The sequence below is a fragment of the Leiobunum rupestre genome, chromosome 4 (genome assembly GCF_980474605.1).
Source record: "Leiobunum rupestre chromosome 4, qqLeiRupe1.1.hap1, whole genome shotgun sequence".
NCBI classification, from domain to species: domain Eukaryota; kingdom Metazoa; phylum Arthropoda; class Arachnida; order Opiliones; family Sclerosomatidae; genus Leiobunum; species Leiobunum rupestre.
Window position 1 is genome coordinate 56,686,048 of NC_143387.1, and position 19,525 is coordinate 56,705,572.

Consider the following 19,525-nt stretch of genomic DNA (forward strand, 5'->3'; position numbering starts at 1 on the left):
AGAGATCAAAGTTGGCCGTGCTTAGGCAAAGCAAAACTCCACCGAAAACACGACCAGAACAAGCATCAGCGACGCCATGCGGCCGGAAAGAAGTGAGCGTTTCGAACTGAGGATTTTAGACGCAAAAATATTTAAACGCGTTTTCGTCGCTGAAATAAATGTTTAATTAGAGTTTAATTCTTTAAAGTAGTTTTAAAATTCCCGGAAGTTATTGTTCAGCATTTTACTGTTAACACTTTTAAAGAAAAACAGTGTATATCTTATTTCACTTTCCAAAATCATCTTGATATAAAATCATAGACAAATAAAAGATTATCGAGGTCAGCTATATTCTCCAAACAGCATCTACTTAACGTAACCCTCGACTACTAACGTCATCTTTAGAAGAAAATTGCAAACTTAGAAATACCGCACTTTGGGTACAACTTACGTAACAGAAGTTTTAAGTATTTTTATTGAACGAAACAAGCCGGAAATTTTACCCAATTCCGGGTAATCCCCTTCGTTAAAGTTGATAGAGCCTTAGATGACTTTTATTTAAATTAAATGTTAAATACACTAATTGGTATTAAAAAATACTTAGTTTCAATTTGGTTTCTTCTTCGTTGGCGTTGGCCCTCAAAAGTATGTAAACCATAAAAAAGATGCGAAAACGATTAATTTCAGCATACAGGCGGAGCTGAAGGCAGCGAAAAGGTGCAAAAACTTTGGTGGGGTTTAGAGAGTTTCGTATCTCTATAAGCGCAGTGACTACCAGGATCTACTACGACGAAAAATATTTCCTACGTGCACTTTTGGAGGGGAAGCGAAAGCTGGTAATTTTTCTGTGTATTTCAAACGAAATAACCGGCATTTCGCAACACTTTCAGTCCAGCGGCATAGCAAACTGATCGGACACTTTCGTATAAAAGCATGAAATTTTACATGATTGCTAGGAATACCATAAAAAAATATAAGAAATTGAGCCACTTCGAATTTTACCTATGAGCCCCTGAAATACAAGAAGGCGGCCGAAATTATCCATTTTCCACAGGAATCCATACCTTTACTTGGAATGCTTATCGCGGCAGATTTTCGTCTCGATGTGGCTGACGGTTTCTTTGACGTCACTATGTTAACTTAACAAACAACAACGTGAGAGGGGAGCGCGCAGAGGCGATTTTTTTCTCTCGTAGGCGGGGCCAAAGCCGTCAGAGTGATCTTACCATACGCGATACGCCAGGATAAGCATTCCATTCTATTATTGTTGTCTGATTGGATTGATTTTAATTTCAGTACGAATTTGAAGTTAAAAATAACATTAATGCACATTTAAATTAATTAAAAATCCAAAATGGCGGCCAAAACTAAAGAATAGTGAGAGGGGTTAAGAAGTTACACCGAAGGGGGGGGGGTTCGACACGGAAACCCTCCCCTTGTCTACGCCACTGCCGGACACAAATTAAAGCGATGGAGAACCGCCCTAGTGGGAAGTTTGCCACATCCGAGACGCGTGAGTAGCGTGTCATCCCGCCGCGGTTATTTTAAAAGGCTTCGCGTCCAGAAGAGGCCATTGTGTCCTAGTGGCCGACCACTCTTGAGTCCATGCCGATGAGATTGCCCTTCGACAGGCGACATTTAGCTCCGCGAGGATGCAAGGATGGGGGAAGTCCACGTTTGGAGGGCGTATAGACGGTCCACCATTTCATTTCCCGGAACTCCAACATGAGCCGGACACCACAGGAGAGTTATGGGCCACTGGTATCCCTCACAAAGGTCGTGAATGGTGGTGACCACCGGGTCCGTAGAACGAGAGTGGAGCTGCGTGACCCTGCGTCAGAGCGCTTTTGAAATCCGAGCAAATAACCAAGCGCCTTGGAGGTTGACCGACGTTAACATTAATAGCCGGGATATAAAACCAACAAAACGCGAGTTTTATATTTTCACCATAGATGGCGATAGTGCATCGAAAAGTCGAAATGGTCCCAAATGTAATCTAAAATGAAGTAATATTTATTTTTTAGACTTTATATTAAAGTAAGGTTTACTTAAACTCATTTTTCCTTTTTTAATCATTTTATTAATAAATTATTTGTGCAATTGAGTTATCTGTCGTCTGATAAATAGTAGATGGCGATAGTGGCGCTCCAAGAGATTTGATTTTTTCATCGATGTTTTTGCGAATAATTCATTTTATAGAAAATTACGTCATATAATTTTATTATTTTTGTTCTTTTTTATGTGGACTTTTTTAGGCTTTCACAAAATTTACTTAAGATAGACGATGATAACAATATTGCTGCTAAACCTTCGTATTGTAATTTGTTCACCTTGTCGACGCAGTGGATCTCCAGGGGTTTTAAAGGGAACTTCAGACTGTTTTGACAGCACTGTCACGTTAACTTGACTAATTGCCTGTAGGACGGAGGGCATAGCGCCGCCGCCGCTGATATTTTCTCTAGCGGCGAGCCTTTCACTTTTCGGTATGCCGCCGCCGAAAAATACCGCTGCTTTCACTGAAAGATTTTTGACGTTTTTTTAAGTAACTTAAATTTTCTCAAAAATATTTCGAAAGAAAGAAATCGATTTTCGGTCTGTGGAATAATTTTTAGCCCTTCGCGCCGCCAGCAATAAAATCGGCGCCCGTTTTTACCCCCGGCTTCACGTGTTTAATTACCAAGGCCGGACAATCATTATTATACTATTAAAAAAAGGAAATGACTAAATAATTGAAATTGGGATAAAAAATTTCAAATCAGGGCTAAATAATTTAAATAAAAAAATAATTTCAATATAAATTTCATTGTTTGAATAATTTTTAATCATTTTAGTAATTATTTAATATTTTATTTACGCTTATAATCATGATTAAATAATGTTCATAATTATTTATTATTTTTATTTACGATTAAATTCAAGATTTAGTATTTTTATAATTATTTAATATTTTTATTTACGATTAAATTCAGGATTTAATAATTTTAATAATTTTTTAATATTTTTAATTACCATTAAATTAGGATTTAATAATTTTTATAATTATTTAATATTTTTATTTACGATTAAATTCAAGATTGAGTATTTTTAATAATTATTTAATATTTTAATTACGATTAAATTCAGGATTTAATCATTTCAATAATTTAAATAATGTTTAATCATTTCAATAATTTAAATAATGTTTAATAATTTCAATAATTTTAATAATGTTTAATCATTTCAATAATTTTAATGTTTAATCATTTCAATAATTTTAATAATGTTTAAGCATTTCAATAATTTGAATAATGTTTAATCATTTCAATAATTTTAATAATGTTTAATCATTTGAATAATTTGAATAATGTTTAATAATTTCAATAATTTTAATAATGTTTAATCATTTCAATAATTTTAATAATGTTTAATCATTTCAATAATTTTAATAATGTTTAAGCATTTCAATAATTTTAATAATGTTTAATCATTTCAATAATTTTAATAATGTTTAATCATTTGAATAATTTGAATAATGTTTAATCATTTCAATAATTTTAATAATGTTTAATCATTTCAATAATTTTAATAATGTTTAATCATTTCAATAATTAAGGATTTAATCATTTGAATAATGTTTACTTATTTGAATAATTTTAATAATGTTTAATCATTTAAATAATTTGAATAATTTGAATAATGTTTAATCATTTAAATAATTTGAATAATTTGAATAATGTTTAATCATTTGAATAATTTTAATAATGTTTAATCATTTCAATTTCAATAATTATTTAATATTGTTATTTACAATTAAATTCAGGATTTAATAATTTTTATAATTATTTAAAATTTCGTTCGCTATTTAATTATTTCAATCAGGATTTAATAATTTAAATAATAATTTAATTATTTCCTCACGATTTAGTCCATTTAATCGCGATTTAATCAATTTCGTCCTGATTAAATACTACATCTTCAGAGGACACCCGAATAATAAAGCTAGTGATCTGCCCTTCGTTCTAATATCATTAAATAATTTTAAACAAATCCTGTTCACATACAATGCTAATACAAAAGTTATAAAATCTACAAAGTATGTCTATGTTTATTTAATTAATCTAGTAATTAAAACCGAATAATTACGAATCATCAATATCTCCTTATAGCAACGTAATATTAGACAGTCTAGTCGATTTAAGATAAATAATTTAACATAATGCAAATAAACAACGATCGATTAAATGAGAGCGAAGTTTCGTATTTTTATTTCCAGATGTCTCGAGTTAATTTGGTCGTCATCGACTTTAGCCCGATATTATTATTTCCCCGAGAGCAAAGAAGGGGGGCTACATATTCCGGTAAACTCGGTTCGTTGCCCCCCTCCCTTTTGTTTCGGCGACGTGATTGGCTAACGGCACGGAATGGAGAAAAATTGCCGCGAAAACGTTTCTCCCCCCGAAAGCGGTTCAGAAAAGGCTCATCTCCGCGCTAGCGAAGCGGGTACGAGTTTACAGCCCCAAGAAGAAAATTTCGACGCTTTATCGCGAAAATTCGCGCGCGGATCTTTCACCGTTACCCCGCGGCTCGAAGCGCGTGGTTTTCCCGGACCCTAACGAGTCCCGCGTCGCACGTGCTCGAATATTATTATTTTTCGCGTCATCCGCGGCTGGCATCGGACGCGCGGACGAAATTAGTCCCGCGTGCGTGAACGGCCTTTTTTTGCGCGATTGAGTGAAGGACTTTCGCGTCTTGGAAACTGGCGACTATGGATTATTCGCGGTATCGAGGTGAATTTGACGCCAGCGAATAAGGATTATCGGCGTCCGATTATGAAGTGTGTTCAACTCGTGGGTCCCGCGGTTGGACAAAACGGTCAGTGTTGTTTCTTCAGATCCTTCAAATTTTGTCAACCGGAGCAACTCGCCAACGAAATTTTGAACGGTAAAAGTCAAGGGAGTATCAAATCGAGTCGTATTTTGCATATTGGGCAATCGTTTTTCGTCCGTACGTCCCCCGCCGATGACCCGTGTATCGGGGAATTGCAACTTTTATGGCATGACAATCAAACTAACCAGTCGTTGGCCAGTGTTCGGCTTTATTTTTTACCGGAACAAACCCCCGATGGACGCAAAAGTCATCACGGAGAGGTAAGCCTTTTATTATACGCTATAAATTACTTTAATTAATTTACTACAACGCGTAATTCAATCGGGATAAATAGGCTTAAACGTGTTAGAAATCTGCCCCCCTTTAAGGCTTTAACATAGTTTCCCAGCCTCACGTAAAAATCAATATAATTTCTCGTCTTGTGATGCGTTGAGGGGGTTGGAAACGCGTTATCCCCCCTCCCGCTAAGCGTTGGTTTAAACATCTCTTTAATTTAAAACACTATGACTTTTAACAAGTTACATTTGCTTCGTCCAATCGAAGCGAAGGTGATTTGCTCTTCCCCTCCGTAAATTAATTTCCACCAATCACGACGACGGTAATCCGCTAATTTGACCCTCCTTTCGGGGAACCCCCTCCCTACCTTAAGCAATATGGCTTTACATTACGGCGGATACGGATGTACATACTAATATTAATAATATATTTCTACCTAAAAAAAGGTTTTCTAATATATTCCGTCAACGCCTAATTATTTAAAAATTCCCGCTTTTGGCTTGCTATTGAAAATTGCTCATTTTTTTCTGTGAATATTACGTCACAGAAACACTGGATTTTCCTTAAATTATGTAAATAGTCTCCAAATGCCCCTGCGCGTTGTGTAAACAACTTCATACGGAATTCGGTTATCTTGTTACGTAATCTTGTTCGGTCCACAAAGAAATTAAGGTTTTTCCCGTTTTAACAGAAATTTTGCGTGATTAATTTAATAAAAATATGAAACCCTTAAAAATAATATGTAAATAAACAATTTTTGGTATTAAATTTTTTTTCTTCAAAATATGAAGCTTCATAAACATAATTATAATTTTATTTCTGCTCCGCGAAGGACATAATTTAGCAGAAATTCTAATTACGTTCCTAAGCCTAAAAACCTCCATAATTTAATTCGATTTTCTAAAAGCTCTTATATAGACCAAGTCCATTGACCATAGACCCATTTTAGAGATTAGATAAATTTATAATTTAAATGGCATCTATAACTTCTGTAAATTTACCACGAAATAACTGAAGCGTCAAGTTATTTTCAATTATTTAAAAAAGAGAAAAACCATTTTATTGATATATAGATTCTTAGTTTTCTCTACGTAACCGAACGCGTGGGTATCTCGCGAGACGAAAAGTTGGGGCAAGGAAAATATATCCCCCCCGCGTATCTTAGGCTTCCCCCTCCGCAGTTACTTTTAAAAGCTCAAACAGTTAATTTGAATAATTTCTCCCCTTTCTGAAACGCGCTCGGAACAGAACTATCTCGCCCCTCCCAGCCCGAATTTTTTTATATAGGGGTCAGACTCATTTCCAACGACGCAGGGGAGTTTTTCTCGATTGTATGTACATTTTATGAGCTTCGAATATTAGGCCTCAAAAAAAATACTGCGGGCGTGACGTCATTATCTAACCCCCCCCCCCTCTCGCGACAGGGGGGGGGGGCGTTAATATTATGTTTACTTATAAATAGGTCACAAGTTTTATCATGTATACGCGGATAAGACCTATTTTATTAATTAAATATTCAGGGTTTTTTTTTGCTTAATTATTTCAGTAGATTGAATATTTTAGATTTTAATTATTTTATCTTCATGTAGATGTATAGGTTTTTTTCCGCCCTACAGTCCTTTCACGATTATCTCTCAATTCACGATGGTATTTTTGACTTAGATAAAAAAGGTTTAGTTTTTATGTGTCGAAATGTATTTTTTTTACCCGTTGGTTCGACTTTAGAAATTTTGCAAGGGATTTTTTTAAGACCCTTTTTCTAATTTTAGATATCTTTAGAAGATACTTTGCCAAGTTTTTTGTTTATTTTTCTCTAATTAACGATTTTTTAAGTGTTCTTTTTAACGATAAATATTCAAATTTACTTTAATTCGATTTCTTTTAGCGGAATGGTTTTTTATTCACTGAGCTCTTAGATATTTTATCTCTGGTTTCATTTTTTATTTTTGGTATGTCGCAATGTTAAGTAATTTAAATAAGCCACGTCATTTCCCGAGAAAATGTAGAAATATTTATCGTTGGCGATTTGTGAACTAAAACTATGCATAATTCCTGAAATTCGGGACCGGGGGTTTGAGAATTCCTTATTAAAATAATTAGCTAAGGGAATTTTTATTTAATTTTGAAATTTATTCTTTATTATACTTTGGTTTAAATGGACATGTTTTATTGTTCATTGAACAATTCAAATAAAACGTAAGAACAATTCAAATAAAACGTAAGAACAATTCAAATAAAACGTAAGAACAATTCAAGTAAAACGTAAGAACAATTCAAATAAAACGTAAGAACAATTCAAATAAAACGTAAGAACAATTCAAATAAAACGTAAGAACAATTCAAATAAAACGTAAGAACAATTCAAATAAAACGTAAGAACAATTCAAATAAAACGTAAGAACAATTCAAATAAAACGTAAGAACAATTCAAATAAAACGTAAGAACAATTCAAATAAAACGTAAGAACAATTCAAATAAAACGTAAGAACAATTCAAATAAAACGTAAGAACAATTCAAATAAAACGTAAGAACAATTCAAATAAAACGTAAGAACAATTCAAATAAAACGTAAGAACAATTCAAATAAAACGTAAGAACAATTCAAATAAAAGGTAAGAACAATTCAAATAAAAGGTAAGAACAATTCAAATAAAAGGTAAGAACAATTCAAATAAAACGTAAGAACAATTCAAATAAAACGTAAGAACAATTCAAATAAAACATAAGAACAATTCAAATAAAACATAAGAACAATTCAAATAAAACATAAGAACAATTCAAATAAAACATAAGAACAATTCAAATAAAACATAAGAACAATTCAAATAAAACATAAGAACAATTCAAATAAAACATAAGAACAATTCAAATAAAACATAAGAACAATTCAAATAAAACATAAGAACAATTCAAATAAAACATAAGAACAATTCAAATAAAACATAAGAACAATTCAAATAAAACATAAGAACAATTCAAATAAAACATAAGAACAATTCAAATAAAACATAAGAATAATTCAAATAAAACATTATAAACATAAGAATAATTCAAATAAAACATTATAAACATAAGAATAATTCAAATAAAACATTATAAACATAAGAATAATTCAAATAAAACATAATAAACATAAGAATAATTCAAATAAAACATGTTAGTAATTTAAATAAAACCTAAGAATAATTTAATTAAAACATAAGAATAATTTAAATAAAACAAGAATAATTTAAATAAAACAAGAATAATTTAAATAAAACATAAAAATAATTTAAATAAACATGAATAATCAAAATAAAACGTATATGAACCATTCAAATAAAACCTATATGAACCATTCAAATAAAACCTATATGAACCATTCAAATAAAACCTATATGAACCATTCAAATAAAACCTATATGAACCATTCAAATAAAATATACATGAACCATTCTAATAAAATATACATGAACCATTCTAATAAAATATTCTTGAACCATTCTAATAAAATATTCTTGAACCATTCGAATAAAATATACATGAACCATTCGAATAAAATATACATGAACCATTCGAATAAAATATACATGAACCATTCGAATAAAATATACATGAACCATTCGAATAAAATATACATGAACCATTCGAATAAAATATACATGAACCATTCGAATAAAGGATTGGAATGGTTCATATGTTTTATTTGAATGATTCATATATGTTTTATTTGAATGATTCATATATGTTTTATTTGAATGATTCATATATGTTTTATTTGAATGATTCATATATGTTTTATTTGAATGATTCATATATGTTTTATTTGAATGATTCATATATGTTTTATTTGAATGATTCATATATGTTTTATTTGAATGATTCATATATGTTTTATTTGAATGATTCATATATGTTTTATTTGAATGATTCATATATGTTTTATTTGAATGATTCATATATGTTTTATTTGAATGATTCATATATGTTATCTTTTTTATGCTAAAATTACTTTAAGCGTATTTTGATTTATTACCTTAAATCAATTTTACTTTAAAAATACCTTAATAATGATTATTAAAAGAAAATTTCGTAACCTTAAAATATTTATTTCCCAATATTGGAATATTTTTATCGGAAAATAAATTATAATTTCAATCCAAACTTGATTCATCGATCACTAAATGTATATGTATCGTTCTAAGCGTTAATTAATAATTATCGTCATCGTAAAATAAATATCGAACGCAATTAATTAATCTGTATAAACAATTACGTCATCGTTATTTATATTATTTTAATTGTATTCGATAATATTTGCTGATAGCATCTCTCTTTTGAGTCTTTTATTGCAATTAATACGAAATGCCGTTTTTACGAGATTGGAAATGCAAGAAAAATAGGCAAAAATCTGAAAAGTCATGGAGCTCATTTTGATAATCTTATCGAGCTTTTATTTTCTGTCTCCTAGTTTTGATAATAATTCGCCAATAAAGCTCGCGCCTCCGCGAAACTCTCCGGCGAAAAAGACACGTACACTCGTGGAAAAAGAAATATTTTACGTAATTTAAGCGGTGACCTCCTAAAAAAAATAAAACTGAAGCGAAAAACCTAAATATTTTTTTCTCTCTCGGAAAACGCTAAACAATACACTACACACTCCGGGAACTAGAAAAAAGGGGGTTGTGCCCTAAATGTATTCGAGATTTTTTTACATAGATTATTTTCATTGTTTATTTCAATCGTATTTAGTCCTGAATAATTGATGCCTCTAATTTCAAACCAAATTGAATATTTGCGGTTGTGTGTTGGCTTGCGGTTGGATTTTAAAAGGTTTTTTATTGTATAGTCATGTGGATTTATTACGTTTGTATTTGATTAGTTTTCTTCGGAGGTATTTATAAAATTATGTTTAATTGAATAAATATTATATTCTAAGGTGATTATTATGAAAATTACAAATTAGTATTTTATAACTAAACATTTTTCGTGGAAAAAATAAGATTTTCCAATAAATTATGTAATTGTTAATCTCTATAAACGAAACAGTGTTGATAATATTTGTTTTATAGTTTTAAATGCTAGTAAGAATTGTACAAAAATGTGGCCAGAAAATATACAAAAATGTTGGCAGAAAATAAACGAAAAACTATTAGCAACAAATATACGAAAAATATTAGCAGAAAAAATACAAAAATATTAGCAGAAAAAGTACAAAAAGATATCAGCAAATATACAAAAAATATTAGAAACAAATATACAAAATATATTAGCAGAAAAAGTACAAAAATATTAGAAACAAATATACAAAATATATTAGCAGAAAAAGTACAAAAATATTAGCAACAAAAGTACAGAAAATAAACCCCCCAAAACAACTGCACACTAAATTTACGAATATTAAAATTTCCCCTCGGATAGCGAACTTGTGGAGTGATGTCATTAAGAATGGTGTTCGGTTGTTTTCCTGTGACGTCATTTCCGTTATGCGTTTTATTTGTAAAATGTATATTAAGGAATTTCCGATCGAGTTAAGCGGGGGGGGGGGGGGGCGATATAGTGTTTTTTATTTTCGGTCTTGAATTTTATTATATTGTTTCTAATATGGCTTTTTGGCTAAAACACCCGAGTCATTGGGAACCGGTTTCTGCGACCGAAACTCTTCGCAATAATCCGAATTTTGCGCGCGGGGGGAGAGTGATTATTTGCCTCTCCTATTTAAGGGATTTTTATTCTCGATGCTTTGCAACAGGAGAGAGACGCATTAAAAACGCTAAATTGGCTCGACCTTGACGCGTGTAATATCTGCCTCGTTTGGAAATAATTTATTTCTTATAGCACCTTATTTTTCGCCCAATTTTTCCTTAATTAATTTTAACGAAAACGTATTACGATCGGTATATATATTTTTTAAAAGGTTAAGATAAATTGGAAGAATTTTAAATCTTATTTTCATTGTTACCTTCGGAAATTTATTTGGCTCGGGAATTGCAAATTAAATTGTTTTACCTTTTTGATTTAATTATATTGTGTATTATTCTTTCTAAGGCAAGAATTAATTTATCGCTCCCATACGCTCGAAGGGTAAGCCCGTGGATTAATAGTAATTCCCCCTAAATATAAATAAATACAAAATTTGAAGGTGCACTGCGTAGGAGAATATTTTCGTAAAATACATTTACAAGGTTTTTTTTAATCTTTTAAGAATTCGATACAGTTTTCATAAAGTAAATTGTTAATTTATGATAATCTAAAAGATTACACTTTTGGGTCATGTGAAATTAAAATAATTTGAAATTAAAGTCTTTAACTTAAATTTTAAATAAATTTATATAAAATCGTAATTTTTAACAACGGTTTAACAATAATTAAAAAAAGAAATAGGGCTATAATTTATTTGAAGTAATTTCGTTCGTCATTTTGTTCACACTTTTTAATACGGTAATTGTATAATTAAATTAACCATAATATCCAACGCAAAATACCAAAAATACCGCTAATTAGATTAAAAGCCGTTATTATTCGGTAATTACCGTTAGCTCGACCCTTAAATTACACCTCCATTAATTAAAGAATAGAATATAATCTGTAATAACTATCAAATCGCTCATTTACACTGGCAGGAGGGGGGGGGGGGCAAGAAGGTCTGTTAAATTTAACAGTCGTTCCTTTTATATAAAAGTAGATAAAGACAAAGTTTATATTTCGCAAATAACACAAGAGGACGTTTATTGTATCCAGAGATAGGCCTTTGCTATTGCCAAGAGCAGCACCGGAGAAGGGGGGGGGGGAGAGAACTGATAGGCTACAGCCGGGTGGGGGGGGGGGGCGACACGAGATAAATCGGGCTTTCTATTGATTTCGTATTGAAATGGCGTCATCTCCTCTCGGAGCTGCTTTCCGAGCCGCCCCCACCTAGAACGGTTCCCTACCCCCCGTTTTGGAAAGCCTTTGCTGTACATCTCTCTTCTAATAAGGTCAAAAGCTTAAATATGGGAAAATATTTTTTTCTTTCGGCGGTTTTTGCAAATCAGTTATCCTAAAATTTATTATTTAAAAAGTTGATTTCGACTTATTTTTTTTTTGCTCTTTCATTTTATTTCGAGCTGCCTTCCCCCTTAAAATAATCTGTTGCGATATCTCCGCCCCCCCCCCCCTTTATAATATATTCGGCGTAGGCGTACGGTTTTATTTTAAACAGGAAAAAAAATTATGTGTTATTTTTCCCGTAAATTTATGCGCTGTGGCTGCTAAGTATTGTAGAAATATCTTTTTCTCAGATGTTCCTAAGGCCACCCAATAATGAATGCGTTATTTTTCTTTTTTTCTTCGTGGATGTGTTTGGATGGTAATTGGATTTTTGGGTTTTATTTGCGTTGTTGGGTGTATTCGTTTTGATTTCTTTTATACAATTAGGTTGATTGTTTTTTTTTGCTTTTGGGCGGGAATAATTATATGAAGATTGGGTAGGTCGTATAGTCTTGATCCTGGAAATAACGAATTTTAAATTTCATTTATAAACGTATTATTTTTCCTCGGGTATTATCGATTTTTGTTGCCTTTATCAAACCGTGTATGTATAGTTTTACTGATTTTCCGATAACCATAAAGATATTTTACTGATATTTTTTATACATTACGATAGTTTAGAAATAATAGTGATTTATCTAAAGAGAATGGGCTAATTTGATTATTTAGTTACCGAAAAATTCCCAAAGTTATGATTTGTTAAAACGAAAATTCTTTACTATTTTGCCAAAATAGGCCATTCGAAAATTGTTTTTATTGAAACTATGTTTGGTCTGTGGAAATAATTTAAATATATAGAGCAACTTACCGAAATTGCATTCTTTACCGTAAGTAACGTAATACCAATAAGTATAAACTATTGTTTTAAAGGTAATTTGACTCGGAACTGAACTGAGTATTATGTTATCGTCCTTGGGCCGATTTACACACTAGGGGGCTCTGTTCTAAGAACTAAACCATGATTACGCAATAACTCTGAAAATCAGTTCGCTGATAATTGTAGAAAATTGTCTAGTTTATTTTTGTAATTATACCAAGGATACTATACAGTATCCTTGATTATACTTATGCTGTATTGAACTAAAATTTATCGGGCTTAGCCTGTTTATTAATTTTACTCCCTAATTACAAAGATAATTATTTCCACTAATATCTTCACTAATGTCCGGGTTAAATGTAATGCCCAGAATTCTTTATTTCTATTTCTTTGATAATATTTTTAGCGCTGCTCCGATTCTGCCTCACGCTCAAATATTGCAAGTTCCTCCCCCCCCTAACTAAATCTCATTGGTTCCCTAAAACCTGACCGTCTTCCCACCCTCTCGCGCAGGGGGGGGGGGGGGGTTAGCAAATACGACTTTAATGTCATTCTCTCGACAGTAGAAAAATAAATAATTCTTTTCCATACTAATTATTATGTAACTTACGCTGTACTGAATTAAATATGTAAAATTTTCGTAAAAAAATTATTGTAATACAATAGCAGGGTGACCACAGTTCCTATATTTCCTATTATTTTCTATAATTAAATTTCCTATAACACCCTATATTTTATCTCAAAAGTCTGAAGAAATTAAAATAGTTGATATTTTACCCTTAGAAGTCCTTAGTCCTAGATTTTAAAGATGCTTATTTCCAACGCTGTTCGCCGACAAGTTTATACCCACTTTAAACAATTTTAACAACCGTTTTCTCTTATTGAATAATTAACAGGTTTAAAAAAAAACTTAAAATAAAACCCCAAAAAACCGGTTTATTTGGTTTAATTAGGTTTTGATGGTTTAAATCAGGTTTTTTATTAAACACTGCTTTATTTTACTTTTAATCTGATTTTCGCTTTTGTTTAACCGTGCATACATATTACCAACCAACTAAAAATTAATGGGTATTATTACACGTGATCGGAACAAAGTTTTAGTTTTAGTTTCGTTTTTTACAAGTCTCACCAGAACGAAGTTTTATTTTAATTTTTAATTTTGTATAAATGCAGGGTGATCAGGATAATGCCTCGAAAATTTTATAGAAAAAGTATTAAAATTTCAAGGAGAATATAGGAAAACCCATAAAAAATAAGGATTCTTATAGAAAAACGGTAGATAAAATAAAGTGAAATATAGGATGAAGAAGGGTACACGACGATATTATATACTACATGCGAAAACGTAAGGAGAAGGTATTGAAAATATAGGAAATGTGGTCACCTTGTAAATGATTTAGAAATTATATCATTTCGGTAAGAAAATGTACAAACATTTTGGAATAATTTTTAGTTAATTAATTTTTTTTTAAATCACTTAGTTTAAACCATGATTTAAACGGTATATTCCCGTTGGATAGATTCCTATTGGGTCGAATTCCCAATGGATGGAATCAAAAAATATACTTTCCCAATTGATTCTAATTTTGCAATCCCATTGGATCGAATCCCATTTATTCGAAAAAGTTTATAGAATATTTTTACCTATCCAAATCGAAGGTCAATAAAGAAAGCAATATAAAATTGAAATTGTTTATTTCGTTAGGTTAGGTTAGGTTTCATGCTGTCACTTGTGAGCAAACAAAATGTCGGTTGAATGAGAATCGACCCAATGGGACAAAAGAATTTAAACCAGTGTGGTTTAAACGAGCCAACCCTGATAATTAAGTTTTCCCTTTCCCCCCAATTTTCTTCCTATATTTTCCTATATTTCACTGATAAGTTTCCTATATATTTCACTGATAAGTTTCCTATATATTTCACTGATAAGTTTCCTATATATTTCGCTGATAAGTTTCCTATATATTTCGCTGATAAGTTTCCTATATATTTCGCTGATAAGTTTCCTATATATTTCGCTGATAAGTTTCCTATATATTTCGCTGATAAGTTTCCTATATATTTCGCTGATAAGTTTCCTATATATTTCGCTGATAAGTTTCCTATATATTTCGCTGATAAGTTTCCTATATATTTCGCTGATAAGTTTCCTATATATTTCGCTGATAAGTTTCCTATATATTTCGCTGATAAGTTTCCTATATATTTCGCTGATAAGTTTCCTATATATTTCGCTGATAAGTTTCCTATATATTTCGCTGATAAGTTTCCTATATATTTCGCTGATAAATTTCCTATATATTTCACTGATAAATTTCCTATATATTTCACTGATAAATTTCCTATATATTTCACTGATAAATTTCCTATATATTTCACTGATAAATTTCCTATATATTTCACTGATAAATTTCCTATATATTTCACTGATAAATTTCCTATAATTCCTTTAAAGGATTTTAAAATATTCTGCGCTCACCCTGCAATGGAGGCAAACACCAAGAAAATAATATTTAAATATACTCCAAATGAATAAATAATATTTTTTCCAGCACGAGGTTTTGCTCGCATCGGAGAAAGTGTCGCTTCGTTTGGAAGTGCTGGGCCAATGGATCACGGATCAGGTCGAGTGGACGCACGGACTCCTGGCCCCCTTAATCACTTCGTCCGATTTGTTGGCCGACAAATCGTCCAACAAAATCGAGAATGGTCACTCCGGATGGGAGAGCAACGGTCCTAACGGACTGGTCAACGGCAATAGCGGTCAGCAAGCGGAAACCTGTTACAAACAATCCGCGTTGAACGGCGTCTCCAAACCGGAAGTCTCCCAACCGGATCAACGAATCGGTGAGCTTCGCTTCTTTCTCTTTAATTTGCCCTTTTACGCCTGTTTATATCCATCGAAAAGTAACAAAGTAGCGAAGGGATTTTAGTTGATATTTTACTCGCTAGGGGGCGTTTAATTCTTATTCCCAGCGGATGAAATCGCCGAGATTACGAAGTTTCTAATCACGCGACTTTGACTCGTGTTTATATTTTAACTAATGACTGTCGAACGTTACGCTTAATGTTACGGTAGGAATCGACCGATTAAGAGAGGTTAAGTCACCCCTCGAAAACGTCAACGTGGAAACTTGTAGCTGACAAGGAGAGTACCCGAGGTGTTTATTGCCGATTCTGTTCAAAGTCGGGCGTAATGTAGACCTATACGAGATATGAAATTTCCCAAAAGGAGACGTTGCACTACCCATTCGATTTGCCATGGCAACCAAAAATGTTTTTCACGACTTAAAACAAAAATAAGATTTTTTCCTTATTTTACCCCAAAAATTTCTAATTTACCCAAACTTGATGAAATTTACCTAAATGTGGTCCGAATTACCCATTTCGTGATTTTAAAATTTAAAAAAAAATTCGTAGCTGTGAAACCGAGAAAATCCCATGCTTTTTTAAATGGAGAATTTTTTGTTTTAAGTGGTCAAAAACATTTTCGGTTGCCATAGCAAATCGAATGGGTGGTGCAACGTCTCCTTTTGGGAAATTTCATATCTCGTATAGGTCTACATTACGCCCGACTTGGAACAAAATCGGCCATAAACACCTCGGGTACTCTCCAGTGGCGGCCTAAGGGGGGGGGGGCGAGGGGGGCGGTCCGCCCCGGGTACCAGGGTAGCCAGGGGTGCCATCGGAGAAGCTCGAGGGGGGGGGGTGCAAATCAGAACGAATAAACTTGAAGAAGACGGACGTGAAAACTTCTGCACGGTCCTGGGGGGTGTCACAAAACACTGCCGCCGCCCCGGGGACCCAGCCTTCTTAAGCCGCCACTGGTACTCTCCTTGTGAGGGTAGACGTAGCTTTATTGCGTACAAAATATACTCCTACAAGCTCACACGTTTACAAATTGTAGCTTAACAGGACAATTTTGTTTCTTAATTGAATCCTATTAAAGGGAATATAACCTCAGGTATTTAGTGTGGAACACCAACGTTTGCAGCTCTGACCGCTCTTGCCTTTGGTTTTAGAAATGTTTGGCGCCACTGTACCGGGTAATTGGAAAAATTGAAGGGGTCTTCCATAAAGATTGCCTTGCAGGTTATATTCCCTTTAAGTAACGTTTACGCCTATATTGAAAGGTGGATTAAAATGTCGACCCACCCTACGAAATTTGAATTTGTATGGAGACGAATTTCCTGTCTCGCGTTTCGTGTTTTAGGTTTAAAATCGTCCGCGTTTCAGACGACGTGTCACGAAATCGCAGTTTCTTATTGGTCTTTCATATCAATTCCAAATTTTGCTGGGTGGGTTTGCATTTTTATCCGCCTTTTAATATAGACGTAATAATAATAAATTATCCGAAATTATCACTGAACTGAATTTCAGAGATATTGCGCAATCATGGTTTATTTCCCAGCACAGAGCTCCCTAGTGTGTAAATCTGCCCAAAGCAAAATATACTACTACCAGGGACAGGGTTGCCACACGTCAGGGAAATCATGGAAAAGTCGGGGAATTTCAAAATGGGCCTAAGAAGTCAGGGAAATGTCAGGGAATTTTAAGAATTTGTAAAGATTCAGGGAATTCAATTTTTGAAGGTGATTTTACTCTAGATCTATGACCAATTCTATGATTATCATTTATTTCCTTGAAAGTTGGGCAAATTTTTTCAACATTGCAATAACCTTTTTACTGGAATATAAGTCCATTTAAATTTATTAACTTTTGATAAAAGTAAAATATAAAAATAAAAATGGCCTTAAGAAGTCAGGGAAAATCTCTTAACATGGTCAGGGAAAACGGGGAATAGTCAGAGAATTTGAATCTGAAAATTTTGTGGCAACGCTGAAGGATGATATTATTTTACTGAATCCACTCAGTTCGGTTGCGAGTCCCAGTCGTAGCGACGCGATAGTGTCGGTGTCGATTAAAAAAAATGTAAAGTGTCATACTTATGATTATTACGTTACTTATGTCCATAGTCGTATTTTATGACTTTTTGTCCGTGTAAATTAGCTTAGGCTTTGTTCACACTAGCTTCGACTTTTAACGAAACCATTACGAAAAATGCGTGGTTCGCGTACAATACAAACGTTCGAATAATTAATTCTAACTGCAAAATAAACTTTTCGAAATGAAATTTAAATAAACCTTAAAACGATATAAATATAATGTTCGTAAGACCCCGATTTACCATTATAATAAAAATGCTAATATTCCTTTTGCAAGAATGAACATTTAAAATTTAAAGTAATGGGATAATCAGAATACCTGTAAAATTCTATCGCGGCAAAAAATATATACATTATTATTCCTTGAATTTTACTTTCCGACTTCTATTTTTTTTCTGTATTGGGGGGACTTACATTCTCGTATTTTAATAGAGTGAATTTTCTGATCAATATCTGTAGTCAAACAGGTCTGGCCGAATATTGTAGTCATGGAAACACACCCCCCTCCCCTCCCCTCTCCACGTTTATATATATATTTGGGGAGCTCTTTTGCATAAACAGTATTGGGGGGGGGGGGGGGCTTAAAGTAAAGAACAATTAATGCTTGAAAACTCTTTAACCCCCCCGCCCCCCAACGTCCTTAGTTTATTTTTAATTTGTTAATTACGTAGTTTTAAATTTTGAGGAAATTTCGATATTTATTTCCGAAGCAAAAGAGGTTTTCTAGTCAGTTTTATTGATTTAGTCTTTTTTTTTTATGTTCGAACGAAGCGAGGTTTTTTTGGGTTGCTTCTTTTACGCGGGGTTTATTTTGTTTGGAGACGGGTTTGTACTCTCTTTGTTCGCGGTTTTCGCTTAAGCCTTGGCGATTTAATATAATGTATTTAAAATGTTCCTTCACTTCGAATTGTTTACGGTTTTCTATACTCGGTTACAAACTTAGAAAGGGAACCAAAATAATATAGTACCACTCAGCAGGGTTGCTTGATTTAAATGAAATTACATTTAAAAATAATCATTGATTTAAATCGCCTATTGTACTTCAATGTAAATGAAAAATCAATAATAATAATAATATCATTTAAAATCCAATATAAATCAAATGGTCTATTTTAAAAAAAAAAATCAACAATCCTGATTTAAATAAACTTTTTAAAGAAAATAAATTATTTGAAATCGTTCATTATACGTTAATGTATTTTTAAAAATGTGCTAAAATAGTATGTTTAGCAATGGTTATTCGGAGCAAACCCAACTTCAAGTAGTAATTAAATTAAATTTAAATTATAGTTAAAATTATCGCTCTTAGCAAATTATTAAAAAAGAAGTATAAAATGTTTAAAGATAAATAAAATCAAAATAAAAACGCAATAAAAATCAAATCGACTTTTTCTAAATTTAAAGAAATTAACAACCCTGCTATTCGAGCAAAGATATTTATTTGTGGAATTTGGAATTGGTCTGATCAGATCTTTGAAGTTTTCCATTTATCAGTGTACCTGTTCTTGTTATCTCATTTCGGTCGAAATAAAATCAACTGCGTATTATTTATAAACGATTTTGCTATTTTTCTCCTTCGAAATTTTGTAGCTCTCGCGTGTATAATTCTGTTTAAAGAGTTGCAAATTAAT

The 19,525-nt window shown here is 32.3% G+C and overlaps 1 protein-coding gene across 1 annotated transcript in view; it reads left to right on the plus strand.

The window, feature by feature from the left end:
- The first annotated feature begins 4,434 nt into the window (after window positions 1–4,434).
- LOC149948394 (uncharacterized) overlaps window positions 4,435–19,525 on the plus strand; it is a 64,950-nt gene continuing 49,859 nt past the window's right edge. The window contains exons 1-2 of the mRNA XM_090173393.1: window positions 4,435–5,105; window positions 15,501–15,795. Coding sequence (XP_090029519.1) covers window positions 4,788–5,105; window positions 15,501–15,795 — 613 coding nt within the window. The 5' untranslated portion in view covers window positions 4,435–4,787. The remainder of the gene's footprint in view (window positions 5,106–15,500; window positions 15,796–19,525) is intronic.